Source organism: Phymastichus coffea, unplaced genomic scaffold (assembly GCF_024137745.1).
Source record: "Phymastichus coffea isolate CEN01 unplaced genomic scaffold, Cenicafe_Pcof_1.1 PCOF00033, whole genome shotgun sequence".
Taxonomy (NCBI): Eukaryota; Metazoa; Arthropoda; class Insecta; order Hymenoptera; family Eulophidae; genus Phymastichus; species Phymastichus coffea.
This window is the reverse complement of record NW_026706844.1, coordinates 1,289,568-1,306,791: the sequence shown is the minus strand read 5'-3', so window position 1 is coordinate 1,306,791 and position 17,224 is coordinate 1,289,568. Positions and strand designations below refer to the sequence as shown.

Sequence of the window (17,224 nt, the reverse complement as noted above, 5' to 3'; positions counted from 1 at the left end):
ATCACATAAATTCAAGTGCATTTTTTTTGCAGGAGGAGCTGTAATCACTTCATGAATAGCAGCTGCAAGCCTTAGTTTTTGGTTTTCATTGTCAACTTGTTTACAAACATAGTCTGGATCTTTAGCAGGATTATTTGATTCCACTTCTCCTTCACTTTCATTATTCTCGTCTATTTGCTCAGTCTCCTTTTCTTTTTCTGCTTGAGCTTGATTTTGAGAAATTTCGTTTTCTTTTGTAAACTGAAAAGAACCTAGATTTTTATACAACCGCCTTTTACACGAAACGCAAACAAATAATCCAAATAAACCACTGAGTTTCTTATCATGCTTATCTGATAGTAAAAATAGTTTATTTTTCACACTATTATGTCCTGCTTTATTAAAAGGATTACAACACTTTGGTGGTGGTGTCATGATGATTACAAGCAGACTGAGCGAAACAATGAGTGCAAGGTTCACGTCTGTTATACACGATGCTCAGTTGTTTACGCGAGCGTTATTTCTCCTCGAGGCAAGAATTAGAAATCTTAAGAATTCAAAAAAACCGTTTAGTCGTTGCAATTCGGATAATACATTGCCCCAAAGTTATTTGAAATAAGAAATATTCGCGTATATAAGTTGTATTGTTTTTCTATTGAATTGAAACGTTAGTATTGACATAAATTATTTGATTCGTCACTTTAAGAGTTTAGATTTTTTTTTGGGGTGAAAGTAATAAAAAAATTGTTTTAAATAAATAATAGTCAATAAGATTAATAATTTAGACGTTGTGTAGAACATTCATAAAATATGTATTTGAGAACGTAAGCTTATAAAATATAGGGAAGAGCGCGCGTTTCATCGGCTCTGTGCTCTGACCTCGCGCCTCGGCTGCAGTTTCGCGCGTTCACGGTAATGTTTAAGTATTCGTATTTTTTGTCAGACGGAGAGCACTAAAGTATTTTTGCACAAATGATTAGAGTATATTTTACAGAATGAGAGCGTATAAGAAAATGTTGTGTAACGGAAGGAGAAGTTTATTGAATTAGCGATTGTTTATTGTAAAATCAATTATTTATTAGTAAAATAAATTTTTTTGGTGTGAATAATTTTTTTTCCAATTATGCAACTCTTTCTAAACCTACCATTAAAATTTCGTTGATTTTCATAAAATACTTTCGGAGATATGAAAATTATAAAAAAAAGTACATAGAAAATTCATTTGTTTATAACTTTTCGAAAAGTTGATATTTTCAAATGATACTTCAGGACATTAATTTTCACATACAAGGCTTCAACAATCTGCCAAAAGATATGAGGAATTCGAACAGTTGATTTTTATTGGCTCACTTGAGAAAGCTTGACTCTATACTATATCCGAACGGAAATCTCGAGAGCGAAATATTATTCGACAAAATACAATTATAATACAATGAAACGTCACGTAACAGGAAATAATCATCAAACTTATTTATTCAGTCCTGCCTTGATCCTCTCATTATCATACACACCCCTCGTGTTTATTAGAAGAACTTTTAAGTTTGATGATTATTTCCAAACAAGCTTCCTCATAGACGCAGCACATCGCTTGAAACTCATTCTCAACGGTGTACGGATGTTCCTCTGATTCAGAGCGCAAGGTGATATCGTGGTGCGTGCATGCAGCAAAAGTGTGCCCGAAGATGATTGCCCAGTTCTCCGCGCCACCGCCTTGGTAAACGTCGTAAGCCCCGATGGCAGAGAAATCGGTGATCGGGCACTCCTAGACCAGGGTTCTGAGGCGACCTTCGTGTCCGAGTCGTTTGTTCAACTGCTTGGACTATCGAAGGATCGTATACACACTAATCTAATCGGCGTGGGAGGCTGCGCGGCTGGATCCGTAAAGTCCGCAACTCGCTTCACATTACGATCACGATCGGACGCGAGCTTTCAAAAGCAGGTCAACGCGTTTATCTTACCGCGACTTACCTTTGATTTGCCATCGCGCGTCTCTACGAAACAGGACCTCACGCAGCTCGAGGTTTTGCCTTTGGCCGATCCTTCCTTTTATACGCCGGGTCGGATCGATCTGATGATCGGAGCCGACCTCTACGGCCAGCTACTGCGCCCAGGCCTCAAGCAGGTTTCGAGCTCGGGCTTGGTCGTGCAAAACACTGCGCTCGGGTGGATAATATCGGGCCCTACCTATACACCCTCGGCACGGTGGGCGGTACACACGAACTACACGTCGATCAAAGTCCTTCGGTGCGTAGTCAACAACGACCTGAGCGAGCTGCTCCAACGCTTCTGGACGCTTGAGGAAGTGCCGGCCGTCACCGATTCGCTAAAACCGGACGATGAAGCGTGCGAAAAGCTTTTCACTGAAACGCATAAGCGAGGAAGCGACGGTCATTACCAGGTACGTCTTCAGCGAGTAGGAGAGATACCGCGCGTCGGTATGGAAACGCAGTGTATGGCCTTGCTCTCGTTGACTCATCAGCACAAGCGTTTGGCTTGTGACCCGCAGCTCAACCGCGCGTACACGGAATTCATGCAGGCCTACTATGAACTCGGTCACATGGAGTGGGTCCCAGACCATGAGAGAAACAATCCCTATGCGTGGTACCTGCCTCACCACGCGGTCAAGCAGGCTACCACGATACGGCCGAAAATACGCGTTGTTTTTGATGCGTCGCGCCAAACTCGAGACAAGCACAGCTTGAATGACTTTCTCATGGCCGGACCCCCGCTTCAAAGTGACCTCGATCTTACTTTGCTCAATTGGCGCAGATATCGCTATGGCTTTACTGCCGACATAGTGAAAATGTTTCGGCAAAGTCGTGTAGCGCGCGAAGACCAGGACCTCCAGCGCATCATATGGTCTCCTGTCGCCGAGTCACCTCCCATTCACTATAGACTGACGATGGTAACCTACGGTACCTCCTGCGCGCCATACTTAGCCATTCGTACTCTCCAACATCTAGCTCGCGACGAAGGGAAACGCTTCCCACTCGGCACGGCCTGTCTCGAATCAGAGACGTACGTCGATGATACTTTCTCCGGCGCTGACGATCTCACAAGCGCCATGCAGAAACGCGACGAATTGATAGCCATTCTGAAATCGGCCGGCGTCGAGTTGAATAAATGGACGGCGACGCACCCCGAGCTACTGCCTTCAAGCATGACGCAAGGCAACGGCTGCGCGTCGAAGGAAATCGACAGCGAAAAGGCAGTGAAAACACTCGGTGTGCACTGGTCGCCTTCGCCGGATTGCTTTAGCTTCACCGCCGGTGAGATTGAGTGTCATCGCGAAAACTTGACGAAGCGAACTATCTCCTCCGACATCGCGCGCTTGTTCGATCCGCTAGGCTGGCTCGCGCCAATCACCATGACCGCAAAGACCATCCTGCAAGATTTGTGGCTCGAGAAGGTAGACTGGGACGCCCGCGTGAAGTCTTTGAGAGATGGCTTACCTACTGCCGCTCCTTAGGCCTTCTCTCGTCGTTATCGATGCCTCGTTAGTTAGGCCTCTCGCAGCGCAAGTCATACGAGGTACATGGCTTTTTGGATGCCTCCAAACGCGCGTACGCCGCCGCTGTCTACCTGCGGATTGATAACGGTTACGGTACCTTTACCGTTTCGCTGCTCGCGGCTAAAACAAAGGTCGGGCCCGTGAAAACCGTTAGCATACCTAACCTTGAGTTGCTCGTCCGTCATCTGCAAAGGTTCGAGTTCGTTAGGTCCGCGCCGGTGCGCCTATGGTCCAACAGCCGAATCGTCCTCATGTGGCTCAAAAAACATCCGTGCCACTGGAGGTCGTTCGTCGCCAATCGCGTTTCGCTCATACAGACCGAGCTACCTTCTGTGACGTGGGATCATGTACCCACGAAACAGAACCCGGCCGATATAGCATCTCGTGGCGCTACCCCCATCGAACTAAAGTTGCTCGATCTATGGTGGCAAGGTCCACCCTGGCTCGCTTCTCACTCACAAACATGGCCTCAGCCGCTAGAAACCGTGCAAGTCCTGCACACAAAGCCGAGAAATGACGAACCAGAGGTGTTGTCGCGATACTCGACCTTAACCAGATTGACACGCGTGATAGCTTGGTGTTTACAATACATGCGGTGCAAGGCGCAAGAGGGTTTGTACACTCCGTTCCTCTCGACGGCAGAGCTCGACAACGCCCGGCAGGTAATCCTGAAGCTTGCTCAGTCGCATGCATTCGCCCGTGAGATCGAGCTTTTACGGAACGGTAAGGGCCTACCCAAATGGCACGCTTTGCACTCATTGAGGCCGTTTCTCGATAGCGATGGTGTCTTGCGGGTCGGAGGCCGCTTAAGTAACGCGCCGTTACCCTCTCACGTGCGAAATCCGCCGATTCTACCACGTCAATCGGCCCTCAGTCGACTATTCGTCACTCATGCCCACTGTAAAGCCCTACATGGTGGACCTACTCTGACCACAAGTGTTCTGTTGCGATTCGCGTGGATCATCGGTATGCGTGCGCTTATCAAGTCCACGATTCGCAAATGCGTAAAGTGCCAATGTTATAAATCCCGCTTGGCCTATCAACTAATGGGCAACCTGCCAGCCGAGCGAGTGACGCCTGCTCGCCCTTTCACCACCACCGGCTTGGACTACGCCGGACCGTTTCAAGTGCGTACCTCCAAAGGCCGCGGTTAACGCGCTTACAAAAGATATATCGCCCTATTTGTTTGTTTCGCCACCAAGGCGATACATCTGGAAGTGGTGAGCGACCTAACAACAGCAACCTTCATTGCAGCCTTCCGCCGTTTCGTCAGCCGACGAGGGCTATTCAAGCAGCTCGTCAGCGACAATGCAACGACCTTCCGAGGCGCGGATGCCGAGCTGTGGGCTATGTTCCGTGCAGGTTCCACTTTTTTCCAAGAAGTCGCTTCCACCTTAGCCAACGACGGTATCACGTGGACTTTCAAACCGCCCAACCATACCCCACTACGGAGGGTTATGGGAAGCGGGCGTGAAGTTCACCAAACACTTGCTCAAGCGCTTCGTTGGCGAGCACACGCTCACCTTTGAAGAACTTTCGACCGTGCTTGCTGAAATTGAGTCATGCCTCAACTCTCGTCCGCTCTGTCCGCTTACTTCGGACCCAGAAGATCTGCAAGCCTTGACGCCGTCACATTTCCTCATTGACGCCACATCGGGCCTCACTCTTGACGAGGAGACACCGACTGTACCGATAAACCGACTTAGCCGCTTCCAGCTTCTCCAACGTATTCGCGATCAGTTTTGGAAGCGTTGGACCAGCGAGTACATGCTCTTACTTCAGGAAAGAACCAAATGGATGCATACGACATCGAATTTCGCCGTTGGACAACTGGTTTTCTTGAAGGACGACCGATATCCAGCTTTCAAGTGGCCTCTCGGTCGTGTACAGGAGACACACGCTGTTCGAGTAGTCACGGTGAAGACGGCCAATAACACCCTCAGACGTCACGTTGCCTGTCTCGCACCGTTAATGCTGGATCAGTCGAAGAATCAAGAGGATTCGGCCAAGCGGGAAGAGTCGACGTGTAAGAATTAAACTACAATACAGGGTTCGTCCATCAGGACGAAGGCGAGCGGAATGTTCGCGGCATTTGCGATGGTTGACAGCGAAATCGTCCGGGTTCCTCCAAGGTGCACCTTCGAGCATGTGCGGCCCATATGAACGCGCGTTTAACGCAGTCGGTCGGCACGTCTGTCGACTATCTGGGTTACAGCTGCGAGCGATGTCGAGACGATAACATTTGCGGGACAACAGATCGTATCAGCGCGTCATCATCGACACGTGGTCGCCTGTGCCGACCACCTGCTGAGCGTCGCACGCAACCCGAAATGCGATGCTCTTGTTTTGCTCTCTCTCTCTCTTTCTCTCTCACTCTCTCTCGTCTTCTGTCGTTTCGCGGGCCTATGGCCCGCCCGTTTCTCTTGAGAAAACTGCGGAGAGGGGGAGATTTATATCACGACCGAGCCGAGCACTGCCCGAGAGTTTTTCCTTAGTCTAGCTCAGTCACTCCCGTAGAACTTGCCTTCCACTAAAGAGCGCTAGTTCTTTACGTGCGTGACTGTGTGTGTATGCGCTTCGACGAGTCTGGCGTGCGACAAACTGCGATAGGAGTGAGCCACCGCACAACGTGCCAGTAACGGTGCACGACAGGGCCACGGATAGGGCGACCTGCTGCCGTAGGTGAGGGTGCTTACAGCCTTCAGGGGTGCTTTCAACCTCGCGGCACTGTGCCCACTCAACAACTCGGGCGGCGCCGTAGCAAGAGCTGTCCCCGTCCCCGAGACGTCGGGGCTACGTCGTGCCTCGACCACCAGAAGCACACTCTCCTCCCTATCTCTCAGCCTCACTGGTGCGTCGGATGAGCTGGTGCAGGTTGACTGGCCATCAACCTGCAAGTGTGAGTAACAAACCCTTGTAAAGGCGAGCGCTGCCTCCGTGTCGACGATTCCTGTACCACTCGGATAATTGTACGCAAAATAAAATTTCGCCGTATCTAAGAGGCTTTTCTCCACTTACGACTGGGGTTTTTATGCCGAATAGATACGACTTAGCTTAAGATAATTGTAAACTGCGTATTTATTCAGTCCTGCCTTGATCCTCTCATTATCATACACACCCCTTGTGTTTATTAGAAGAACTCTTAAGTTTGATGATTATTTCCAAACACTTATTATCAAAATCTTTTCCGAATCAATATGAAAAAATACTTTTTTTTGTTTATTATGTTTGCAATTATTAAGACAATTTTTTTGAATGTCCCGCCACACATTAATATTTTCATCAATAATTTGCTGGAACGTATAAAAGAAGTTGGAGATTTGTACCCCCTACTTCGTTGTGTATACGAGTAGTGTCACGTAGTCCGCGCCTTCAGCATTCATGCCTCAGGGTACTGTCGCGCCCCTTGATAAAAACATATTTCATACATTTTTTCGACTAACATTGTGATGGAGAATCACGGCTCCGCCGATATTCTTACGTCGGCTCTTGAATCCCTCCGTTCGCCGCTTTCAAGCGAAACCATCCCTTTATAATAATTTGTGCGGACGCCCGCGCGTAAAAATCTACTTTGATTGTCGATCGCAATTCTCCGTTACATCATAAAAAATTAAATTTTATTATGATCTTTTTTCACTCACAGTCAGTCTTTGATTCTCGATATCCGAATCCGAGTCATCGTCTGATTTTCCAGAAACATCGTCGAAAATTGTCTTTAGTGTTTAATAAATGAGCATGACTTGTAATAATTTTGCCTTCTCTCTTCTTTCTCTCCAGCTTCCGCTTTTCTTTTAGAAAAGCTTTCTCTGTTTCAGCAATAGTTTTGTCTGTCCTGTTGTATTTCGTCAACACTTCATCTTCAGTAGAAACATGCACCATACTCAAGTATTTTTCATCAGCTGAAAAAATATCAAAATAAAATAACTTGAATGATACATTTTTTTCAAGTAGTTGGAAAGAAGACGTTAAAATAGCTATATATGAATATATGAAAGAGACTGTCTGTATATGACAGTCTCTTTATGAAAATTTCATTATTCTTCTCCTCAGAAAAGCTCACGTAAAATTAATTCAAAATATAATTTAATTCTTTGAAATTCATAGGTTTATTTTAACCTCTCATAGTTTAGCTTAATTAATACTAACCTCTTTTCTTCACGATGTTTGCTTTATAAAACTTTCTATCTTCAGTAGGTAAACTAGAAGGGCATCAACTCAGAGGGGTATCAGCTCACTGAGTTGAAGCGTGTGAGTTGAGGTGTGTGCATGTTCAGCTCACCCCCCCCCCCTGCTGATCGGCCCGTGCGCTGTCGACTCACCCCCCCTCCCCCTCCTACTAAGTTATACCGGTGCGTTCTACGCACTCCCCCCCCTCCCCTACTAAGTTGATCTGATGTGGCTTGATCTGATGTGGCATGCGTTCTCTGCATTTCCCCCTCTCCCACTAATTTGATTCCTATGCACTGCACGCGCGTTCTGTGTTACGCGTTTTGATTGTTTTATTGTGCGTGTGCGTGCGCGTGATTGATGTGTGGGGGGCGGCGGCGCCGGCGGCTGCTGCTGCTGCTGCTGCTGCTGGGGAGGGCCCAAGCGCTAATACAATAAATTTTAATAAATATTATACATAGATTATATAGATATATTATCAATGTGTGTGTGTGTGTGTGTGTGTGTCTGATCGCTGAAATAAGAAAAGATATATTATTAATAATTATTTATAAAAAAAGACATTATTATTAATAATTATTTATTATATAACAAAATATAAAAAAACTACAAAAAAAATACAAAAAATGTATAAAAATTTATAAAAAAACTGTCGCTTAGTTATCGTCAAAAAATTTTGCAATTTTATACCGCGGGTCGCCGTCGACGGTTTCTTCCGTGACGCGCAGGCGCTTTTTCCCCGTGATACGGAGACTCTGCATGAGTGCCGTTGTGGGTAATTCCGCGGGCGATCGAGAAGGCTGCCTACTCAACGGAGCTAGTGACGGCGACCGAGAAGGCTGGCGCACAGCGGGGGAATCTTCGGGACTGCACGACCTCGATGCGAATAATCTTTGCACCACGTGTCTGACCGGCCCGTTCCGATCGACGTGCCGCCTGTTGCCGCACTGCGGTGGTGATTCCACCCACTGCGGCTGCCGACTGCAGCGACCAGCGGCGCAGTGTGCGCACTCCCAGCCCTCGCATACTGGCATGGTGTTGTTGTGATCGCCGACCTGCAACAAAAAAAATGAAAAAAACTTAGAATATACTACTGCCGATTAAAAAAAAAGAAAAGAGAAAAAAAGAATCATACATGTTCTCGTTGGCGGCAGGACGTCTCTTGTATCTCTGGTGGTGAAACTAAGTTCACCAAGAGCGGCTGTTGTGGCGTTGTGATGTTGATGATCACGGGTGCTCCTCGAGGCGTCACCAGGTCGACGCATGTCACGCGTCGTGATGGTGGTGGTGGTGGTGGTGGTCGACGCGAGACAATCACCTCGCAGACCATCTCCACGTCGTCGTCATCGTCATCAGACCTGCAAAAAAAAAAAAAGATTCTTTATTTTGAAAAAAATCATTTCATATATCTATCTGTATAATAAATATTCAACTTACACATTCACCGTTGAAGACGAACGGGAGCATGGAGACGGTGGCGGTAATTCGAGTGGCGCTGTCCGATGCCTGCTGTAATCGGAAACACTTGTCTTTATACCATGCCGATAACGCGACTACGACGACGAAAACCGGACATCGCAAAATAAGAAATTTTAAGTACGTGAGAGAAAAGAATGTTAAATTTAAAATTGGAGTATATACTCTATCTCTCTCTCATATACACACGTACATACATATTATATAACGAATAATACTTTTATATTAATAAATTGATAAATTATCTATATAAAATTTTATCAATTTATTAATACAATATTATTAGATATATAATTGTGTTATTAGTATACAGAAAAAAAGAACAGAACCTCTTTTTTTAATTTAAGAACATATATGCTCTTATTATTTTTAAAAAATTTATGTATAACTAATACCATTATATTAATAAATTAATAAAATTTAAATATAATTGTGTTATTAGTATAATGGTATTAATTATAAAAAACAGAATGAGAGAGAGAGGGTAAAAGAGAATGAAAAAAAAAAATGTACTTACAATATTGAAGGTGGAGGTGTCAGCGGCATCCGAATGGTTGCCGCTTCGTGAATGTCGTCGTCGTCGTTCCTCGTCCTCGGCGAAGATGTTCGCGGCTGCTCGACGACGACTTCGTCCACCGCTGCTTCTTGTCCCGATAAATCAATCAATCCGAAGACTTCATCTTCGGAAAGATCTATGTCCTCGCCCAACGCCTCGATTGCTTCATTCAGTGCGTCTTGCCACGACGCATCGTCCAACGAAAACAAATTTTCCAACCGTTCATCACTCATTTTACTTCACTAAACTTGACACTAAACTAAACTTGACTAAACACTTCACTTAACTCCACGACAAAAAAATCACAATAACGTATCGTTGCAAGGCGTTCGAATTTTTATTCATCTTTTGAAACACTAGCCGCGTTTCGGTCATTGGTCGAAGATTTGGGAGTAGGGATGCGAGACTACGCGACAGCACTGATTTTGTCGCACGCATAAGACGATCATAATTAGTGGTGGGAGTAGCTAATGAAAATGTGATTAGTGCGGAGAAGAGACGCCAATGTGTATTAATATAGGATCGCGATAGCGCGTACGCTCTTTATTTCTCACGCAACGGACGAAGAGTAGGTGGTGGCAAGCCGTTGGTAGTGACAAGTTGCAGCGAACGAATGATCGGCCCTTTTCTGGGCCACTTTTTTTTTTTCAAGTTGACGAAGCTGTACAATCCCGACAGTTAATCGATATCATGATCAATTTAAAACAGCACGTTTCAGTGCTAAATTTTCAATAAAAAAAAATTTATATTATTTTTCTATAAATCAGCACTTTTAAGTGCTATTCAAACGTATGTGCAAATATATCAGTGCTAAATTTTCAATAAAAATCTTATATTATTTTTTTATAAATCAGCACTTTTCAGTGCTATTCAAACGTATGGTTAAATATAACATAGACTAACTATTTGTTTAATAAAAAACTTATATAATTTTTTTTAAAAAATCAACACTTTTAAGTGCTATTCAAACGTATGTGTAAATACTATATATCGTAGCCGCAAAGGTAAGTACTAAAACAATAACAATTTGAAATTACGAATAAATTCAACCTTGTGTTTTTCTTTATTCTTACCTCCCCCTCCCCCACCATTTTCAGCGAAACAAGCAGGTAAGTATAAGGTAAGTATTTTTTTTAATTAGTTAAAAAATATACAAAATAAAAATAGTTCGTGTAATTCAGTGTACAAAATATTACTAAAAAAATGATAATTTTTTTCCTAAATCATAAAATAATATACAGTTAGTATGCATTATCTTTAGAAAGAGCGACAATGACTTAGACGGTAGAGCACTGTCGTATAGATGCAAAGGAGGCTAGGTTCGATTCTCCTGTATATCTATTACCGTAAGATTATTACGAGAAAAAAATTCGAAAAATAATGTTACTAATTATTTATATGTAAATTGTCAACAATTAAATTCAACAGAAAGGACAAGTAATTTCTTCTTAATTAAAAATAATTAAAATATCGTTATTAAAAATAACAACAACAAAAAAAATGTCTCTAAAAATCAGTGCGTATATGCGACAGTTTTAATATTACCGAAAGATTATTACGAGGAAAAAAATAAATTCGATAAATAATGTTACTAATTTTTTATTATAGAGTATTAGATGTAGACAATTAATTATTTATATGTAAATTGTCAACAATTAAATTCAACAGAAAGGATAGGTAATTTCTTCTTAATTAAAAATAATTAAAATATCGTTATTAAAAATAACAACAACAAAAATCAGTGCGTATATGCGACAGTTTTAAATGACGTCACTCGCATAGGCCGTTGAGTCAATTCCCCACAAGTTGTATGCTTTACATACGCATACGCGTGCGCACGTGTATGTATAACTCGTAAAAATTAAATGAATTTTTTTATGCAATGTATGGCATGTATGGAATGAATGGAATGTATAGCACGTATGGCATGTATGGAATTTTTACGCGTGCACACGTGTATGTATAACTTATAAAAATTAAATGAATTTTTTTATGCAATGTATGGCATGTATGGAATGAATGGAATGTATGGCACGTACTATGGAATTTTTTAATGGAGGATGGAAGGGGAAATCTCAATCGTTCGTTATAAAAATGAGCTGCATCTCACCAGCAGTCGCATTCGCATCCAGAGTGAACTAGTGTAAAGTGTGAAAGAAGAAAGGTTATACGAATATTCTACAATGAGCTCCAACAAGATTGACTATAGGTAATTATTTGTTTTATTGTTTATAGAACACACTTTATATATTTTTTTAATATTTTTTTATTTGTGCAGATTTGAGCAAGCGAGGCTGGATAGCTTCACGTCTCAATGGACATGCGCACACGTACGACCAACAGATCTTGCTGCGGCCGGCTTTTATTATACGGGGCAGATCGATCAAGTACGCTGTTTTGAATGTGGTATGGAAATCTGTCGTTGGGAAGAAGGTGACGACCCTATGACGGAACATAAGCGCTGGGATGGCGGCTGCCTTTTCATTCGTAACAGAAGTTGTGGCAATGTGCCGATCGGATTGAGCCCCGTACCGGTACCTCCTCCTCGAAGAAAAAGTAAAGATGTTTGTGGACCGTATAAGCTCGAGTATCCGGCAGCAACAGCGTGCGCAACAACTAGCCCACCTTCGAGTACAGACGAGCCTGCGTTATCGTTATCGATTGAGAGTCTTGTTACAAAGCTTTTTTCCGATTTACATTTGACGGAGAAATGTGCTTCGAAAACCATAGCAAATGCAACTGTTGGTATGGTATCTGTTTGCGAAGAATTTGTACGCGGTTATAAGAAGAGTATCGATAAACAAAATGAAAAAATGAATAAAATTCGCGAAAGGGTTGAAAAGTGTCAGCGAGATATAGGCAATATTTTGCGTCAACTTGAAATTACCAGATGTAAGATATGTTTGGATGCTAGGGTCGCTGTACTTTTTTTACCTTGTGGACATATCACTGTATGCATGGAATGTGCATCAAGAATTGACGATTGTCCAATATGTCGTCAAACTATTAGCAAACGCGTTCGTGCTTATTTTGCGTAAATTTGTTCTTGTTTGGTTTTAATAAAGTTCCTATTATTTTTAAAAAATGTTTGTGTACTTTTTTTCTCTTTTAATCTAATATTTTTTTTTGTATTTTAATGTTATATTTTTTTGTTTCTAAAATTTATATATTATAAGTAAGTAAAAACAAGGATTGATCGATACGTTAATTTTTAAAATTTATTTTTCAAACTTAGATATAAAAAAATCAAATTACATATCACGACTTTTGCGAGCGAGCATCCATCTACTGATAGCCAGCGCGTTTTTAAAGGCACACGGTGGATTTGATAGATACGCGTTGTGGTTACTGCATACGGAAATGCTATCGTTTGAAATATTCTTGAGTGATGGACAACCCAAATCTTCAACGTTAACCACAGTCGTTCTGTAAAAAAAAATCATTAGATATCATTTTTTCTCTTTAAGATGATACGCGACGAAAAGACACTTACTGTGCATTGGTCAATAAATTTCTCAGCCATTTTGTTTTTTCAAGACCTTTGACAAAAATAGTTGCTCCAAAAAGTGTTTTTTTGATTATTTTTCCAAGATCGTCGTACGGTAAATCGCCAGATTCCCACGGAATACCATGAAAATTTCTCGCTAACCACCGGTTTTCACACTGATTTTTCTTTAATAACCACTCCCATGGGTAAGGTGGTTTAAACAGAAGCACCGATGGAGTTGGATCTTCTTCCAGAGGACAAACAGCAATCTCCTTGAATACGAATTCGTTTAAGCTAGTTTTGAAGCCCTGTACGTCTACAACAAAATTCATCGTAGTAACTGAGGAATCGACGTCGACGACTGCGTCAATACAGACGAATGAATGTCTTTTTATACTGAGCTTGCACTTGTTGATGCCCCACTATAATTTTTCGATCAATCACAATCGTTCACCCCCCTCTATACTTTTTCCAACCAATCAGCATTGACGAGTAATGAATATAACGCGATGAATTTGTCAAATCTGCTCAGTTGAGTAACTAGCATCATGGCTGAGTATTTCAAGAACACAGCTTTGTTGCACTTGCGCGCACATCGTCTGGCGAATGCAGGTTATGCTAGTGTCGAAGACATCGAAAGATGGTTGACACTGGGTTCATTGGCTTTGCGCAAAGCCGATGAGCTTTCTCGTTCGCCTAGCTTGATCGTGTCTGGCAAACAGAAGCTGCAGGCAGCTATGTGCATGATTAGAAGCGTTTTACATCTGCTAAACGAATACAAGAGTAGGCTGTTGGCACAGCCCCCCATTGCCACCTCATCGATTGCCGAACCTGTGGTGAGCAAGCATAGCGAACAATCCATATACGAACCTCTCGTTATTTTAGATGTAGTTGGTGAAAGTTTCGAACCGGCTAGTACTACTACTACTACTACTACTGCTACTGCTACTGCTACTGCTACTGCGTCTGCTACTGCTACTGCTACTGCTACTGCTACTGCTACTGCTACTGCTACTGCTACTGCTACTGCTACTGCTACTGCTACTGCTACTGCTACTGCTACTGCTACTGCTACTGCTACTGCTACTGCTACTGCTACTGCTACTGCTACTGCTACTGCTACTGCTACTGCTACTGCTACTGCTACTGCTACTGCTACTGCTACTACTACTACTACCACTACACCGGCTGTTGTTAATCCAGCTCAAGACTCAACAGTTCACTAGTCATCAATAGTGCGTTCAAAGGCAGAATAAAGACTGGTGTGATAACCAATCTGAAACATCTGGATTTGAATGCGTTTTTGAGGCATGTCAAACCATTATTCCATGCTCAAATTAAGGAGACCTTGAAGAAACATAGTTCTTTAAAAGTTAATGCCGTACTGGATGCCGAGTATGCAGTCGAAAAGAATAATTGCGATGAAAAGCTCGATGTGAAGCATTTCAATACGAAGATGGCGCCGATATACCTAACCACAGACATAGATGAGTGGTTCGTCGAAAACGTTTTACAACCAATTAGTAAGAGCACGGAAGAATTTCAAGAGCAAGACTCAGGCTGGTCTCTTCGCGTTATATTAAACTTAACCGTAAATATCAGCAAGTACAATCCTATGAGAGTTGAATTGCGTTGAATTGCCCAAGCCTGTTAAAAGTCAGAAAGCCTGTGTGAACGTGCGGAACAACGATAACGAATGCTTCAAATGGGCCATCCTTTCGGCGTTACATCCAGTCGCAAGGAATGCATGCCGTGTCACTGCCTATACTGTTCATCAAGATAAATATAATTTCAAAAATCTATCATTTCCGGTACACCCGAAAGAAATCGTGAAATTTGAAAAGCAAAACAACGTTTCAGTGAACGTGTACTTTTTAAATTTGAATAATGGATCCTACGATGTGTTGCCGCAACATTTGACCGATGAGAAAAAAGACAAGCATGTGAATCTTCTTCTAGTGGAAAATTATTATATCGATGTAAACGAAAAGCAGCAGCAGCAGCAGCAGCAAATGGAACGTCCCGGTATACCATACAAAGTGCACTACGTTTGGATAAAAGACTTATCTCGATTGATGTATCGACAGTTGTCATTTCGCAAATGTAAGTCGTACATATGCGATCGTTGCTTGCACTATTTTCTAACTGAAGAGAGATTGAAAACGCACGAGATCGACTGTAAAAATGTGAATATGTGTAAAATTGTGCTTCCGAGTGTCAAGGATAAATATTTACAATTTGAAAACTTTAAAAATGAGTGCGCGGTACCGTTCGTCGTGTACGCCGATTTTGAGAGTCTCTTGGAAGCGGTGTCCAACGACGAGCGGATCTATCAACGTCACAAACCGTACAGCGTTGGCTTTTTCGTCAAGTGTAGCTACGATGACTCTCTTTCGCGTTATCGAAGCTACAGACAGAAAACCGTCGATGACGTTGGTCCGGCCAAGTGGTTCGTTCGCAATCTTCACGATTTGGCCAAGTATCTGCAAGAGTTGTACAGAAGCCCGCAGCCTATGGAAAATTTAACGTTTCAAGAGGCATTTAGCTTTCTTCGTGCTACGCTATGTCATATATGTAATAGGCCTTTTGTCGAGAATGAAAAAAAAAAAGACAGAAAAGTTCGCGATCATTGTCACTTTACGGGAAAGTATCGTGGAGCTGCTCACAGCACGTGTAACATTGCTTATCAAGATCACGAACTATACCCGTTTTTTTTCACAATCTCAGCGGATACGATGCGTATCTATTTATCCGGGAAATCGCGAACGAATTTCCCGGTCGAGTGAGCCTCATTCCTCAAACCAAGGAAAAATACATATCTTTTACGAAGTACGTGGAAGGTACCGATATAAAGCTGCGTTTCGTCGATTCGTTTCGATTTATGGCGTCTTCGCTCGACAAACTATCGTCGTACTTGGAAAAACACGATATTCTAGAGCGACATTTTCAGCAAGATGACGGATACACACTGCCGCAGATTGCCCTACTCAAGAGAAAAGGTGTATTTCCGTATGACTATGTGTCGTCGTTTACAAAACTCGAGGAGACGACGACGCTTCCACGAAAGCAAGATTTTTACAGCAGTCTGTACGATTCGGATATCAGCGACGAGGAGTACAGTCACGCGGAGAACGTTTGGAGAACGTTCGACATCGCCGATCTCGGAAACTATTCGGATTTGTATCTCAAGACGGACGTTCTCTTGTTGGCTGAAGTTTTTGAAAATTTCAGAGCCAAGTGTCGAACGGCGTATCGTTTGGATCCGGCCCACTACTATACGACGCCCGGATTGAGTTGGGACGCCATGTTGAAGTATACGGGTGTAAGGTTGGAGCTCTTGACGGATATCGACATGCTCATGTTTGTCGAGCGCGGCATTCGCGGTGGAGTTAGCCAGTGTTGTAATAGGTACGCTGTCGCGAACAATCCATACATGGACGACGACGACGACAACTACGATCCACAGAAAGATGACAAATATTTGATGTATTTTGACGTCAATAACCTTTACGGTTGGAGTATGACCGAGCCACTTCGACTCGGTGATTTCGAATGGTGCGACATTGACGCCGCCGCCAACTTTTCCTTCGATATTCCCGATGACTCAGCCTTCGGTTACATACTCCAGCTGGATTTGGAGTATCCAGAAGAAATTCACGATGCGCACAGAGATATGCCATTTTGTCCGGAGCACAAAGCCGCTCCGGAATCCAAGCAGAAAAAGCTCATGACGACTCTCCATGATAAGGAGCGTTACGTAATCCACTACAGAGCTCTAAAACAAGCAATAGGGCATGGCTTGCACCTCGCGAAGATACATCGGGTTTTAAAGTTTAAGCAGAGCCTATGGCTCAAGACGTACATCGATTTGAATAGCGAGTTGCGTAAGCGAGCGGCAAACGAATTCGAAAAAATGCTGTACAAACTGTTCAACAATGCGATGTACGGCAAGACCATGGGAAACGAGAAGAAACACATCGACGTAAAGTTGGTGAACAAGTGGGAGGGGCGATACGGTGCCGAGGCTCTGATAGCTCGACCAAATTTC

The 17,224-nt window shown here is 43.1% G+C and overlaps 1 protein-coding gene across 1 annotated transcript; it reads left to right on the top strand.

The window, feature by feature from the left end:
- Positions 1-789: 789 nt before the first annotated feature.
- On the top strand, positions 790-5,527 carry LOC131663342 (uncharacterized). The gene is made up of 5 exons (XM_058933702.1): positions 790-803; positions 1,612-3,388; positions 3,481-4,617; positions 4,693-4,944; positions 4,988-5,527. The coding sequence occupies exons 1-5, from the start codon at positions 790-792 to the stop codon at positions 5,525-5,527; spliced, it is 3,720 nt and encodes a 1,239-aa protein (XP_058789685.1).
- The last annotated feature ends 11,697 nt before the right edge of the window (positions 5,528-17,224 follow it).

Coding starts and splice junctions, on each gene's coding strand:
- LOC131663342 (XM_058933702.1), top strand. Junction 4,618..4,692: donor ACTACGCCGGACCGTTTCAA/GTGCGTACCTCC, acceptor TTCGCCACCAAG/GCGATACATCTGGAAGTGGT. Junction 4,945..4,987: donor ACCATACCCCACTACGGAGG/GTTATGGGAAGC, acceptor CACTTGCTCAAG/CGCTTCGTTGGCGAGCACAC.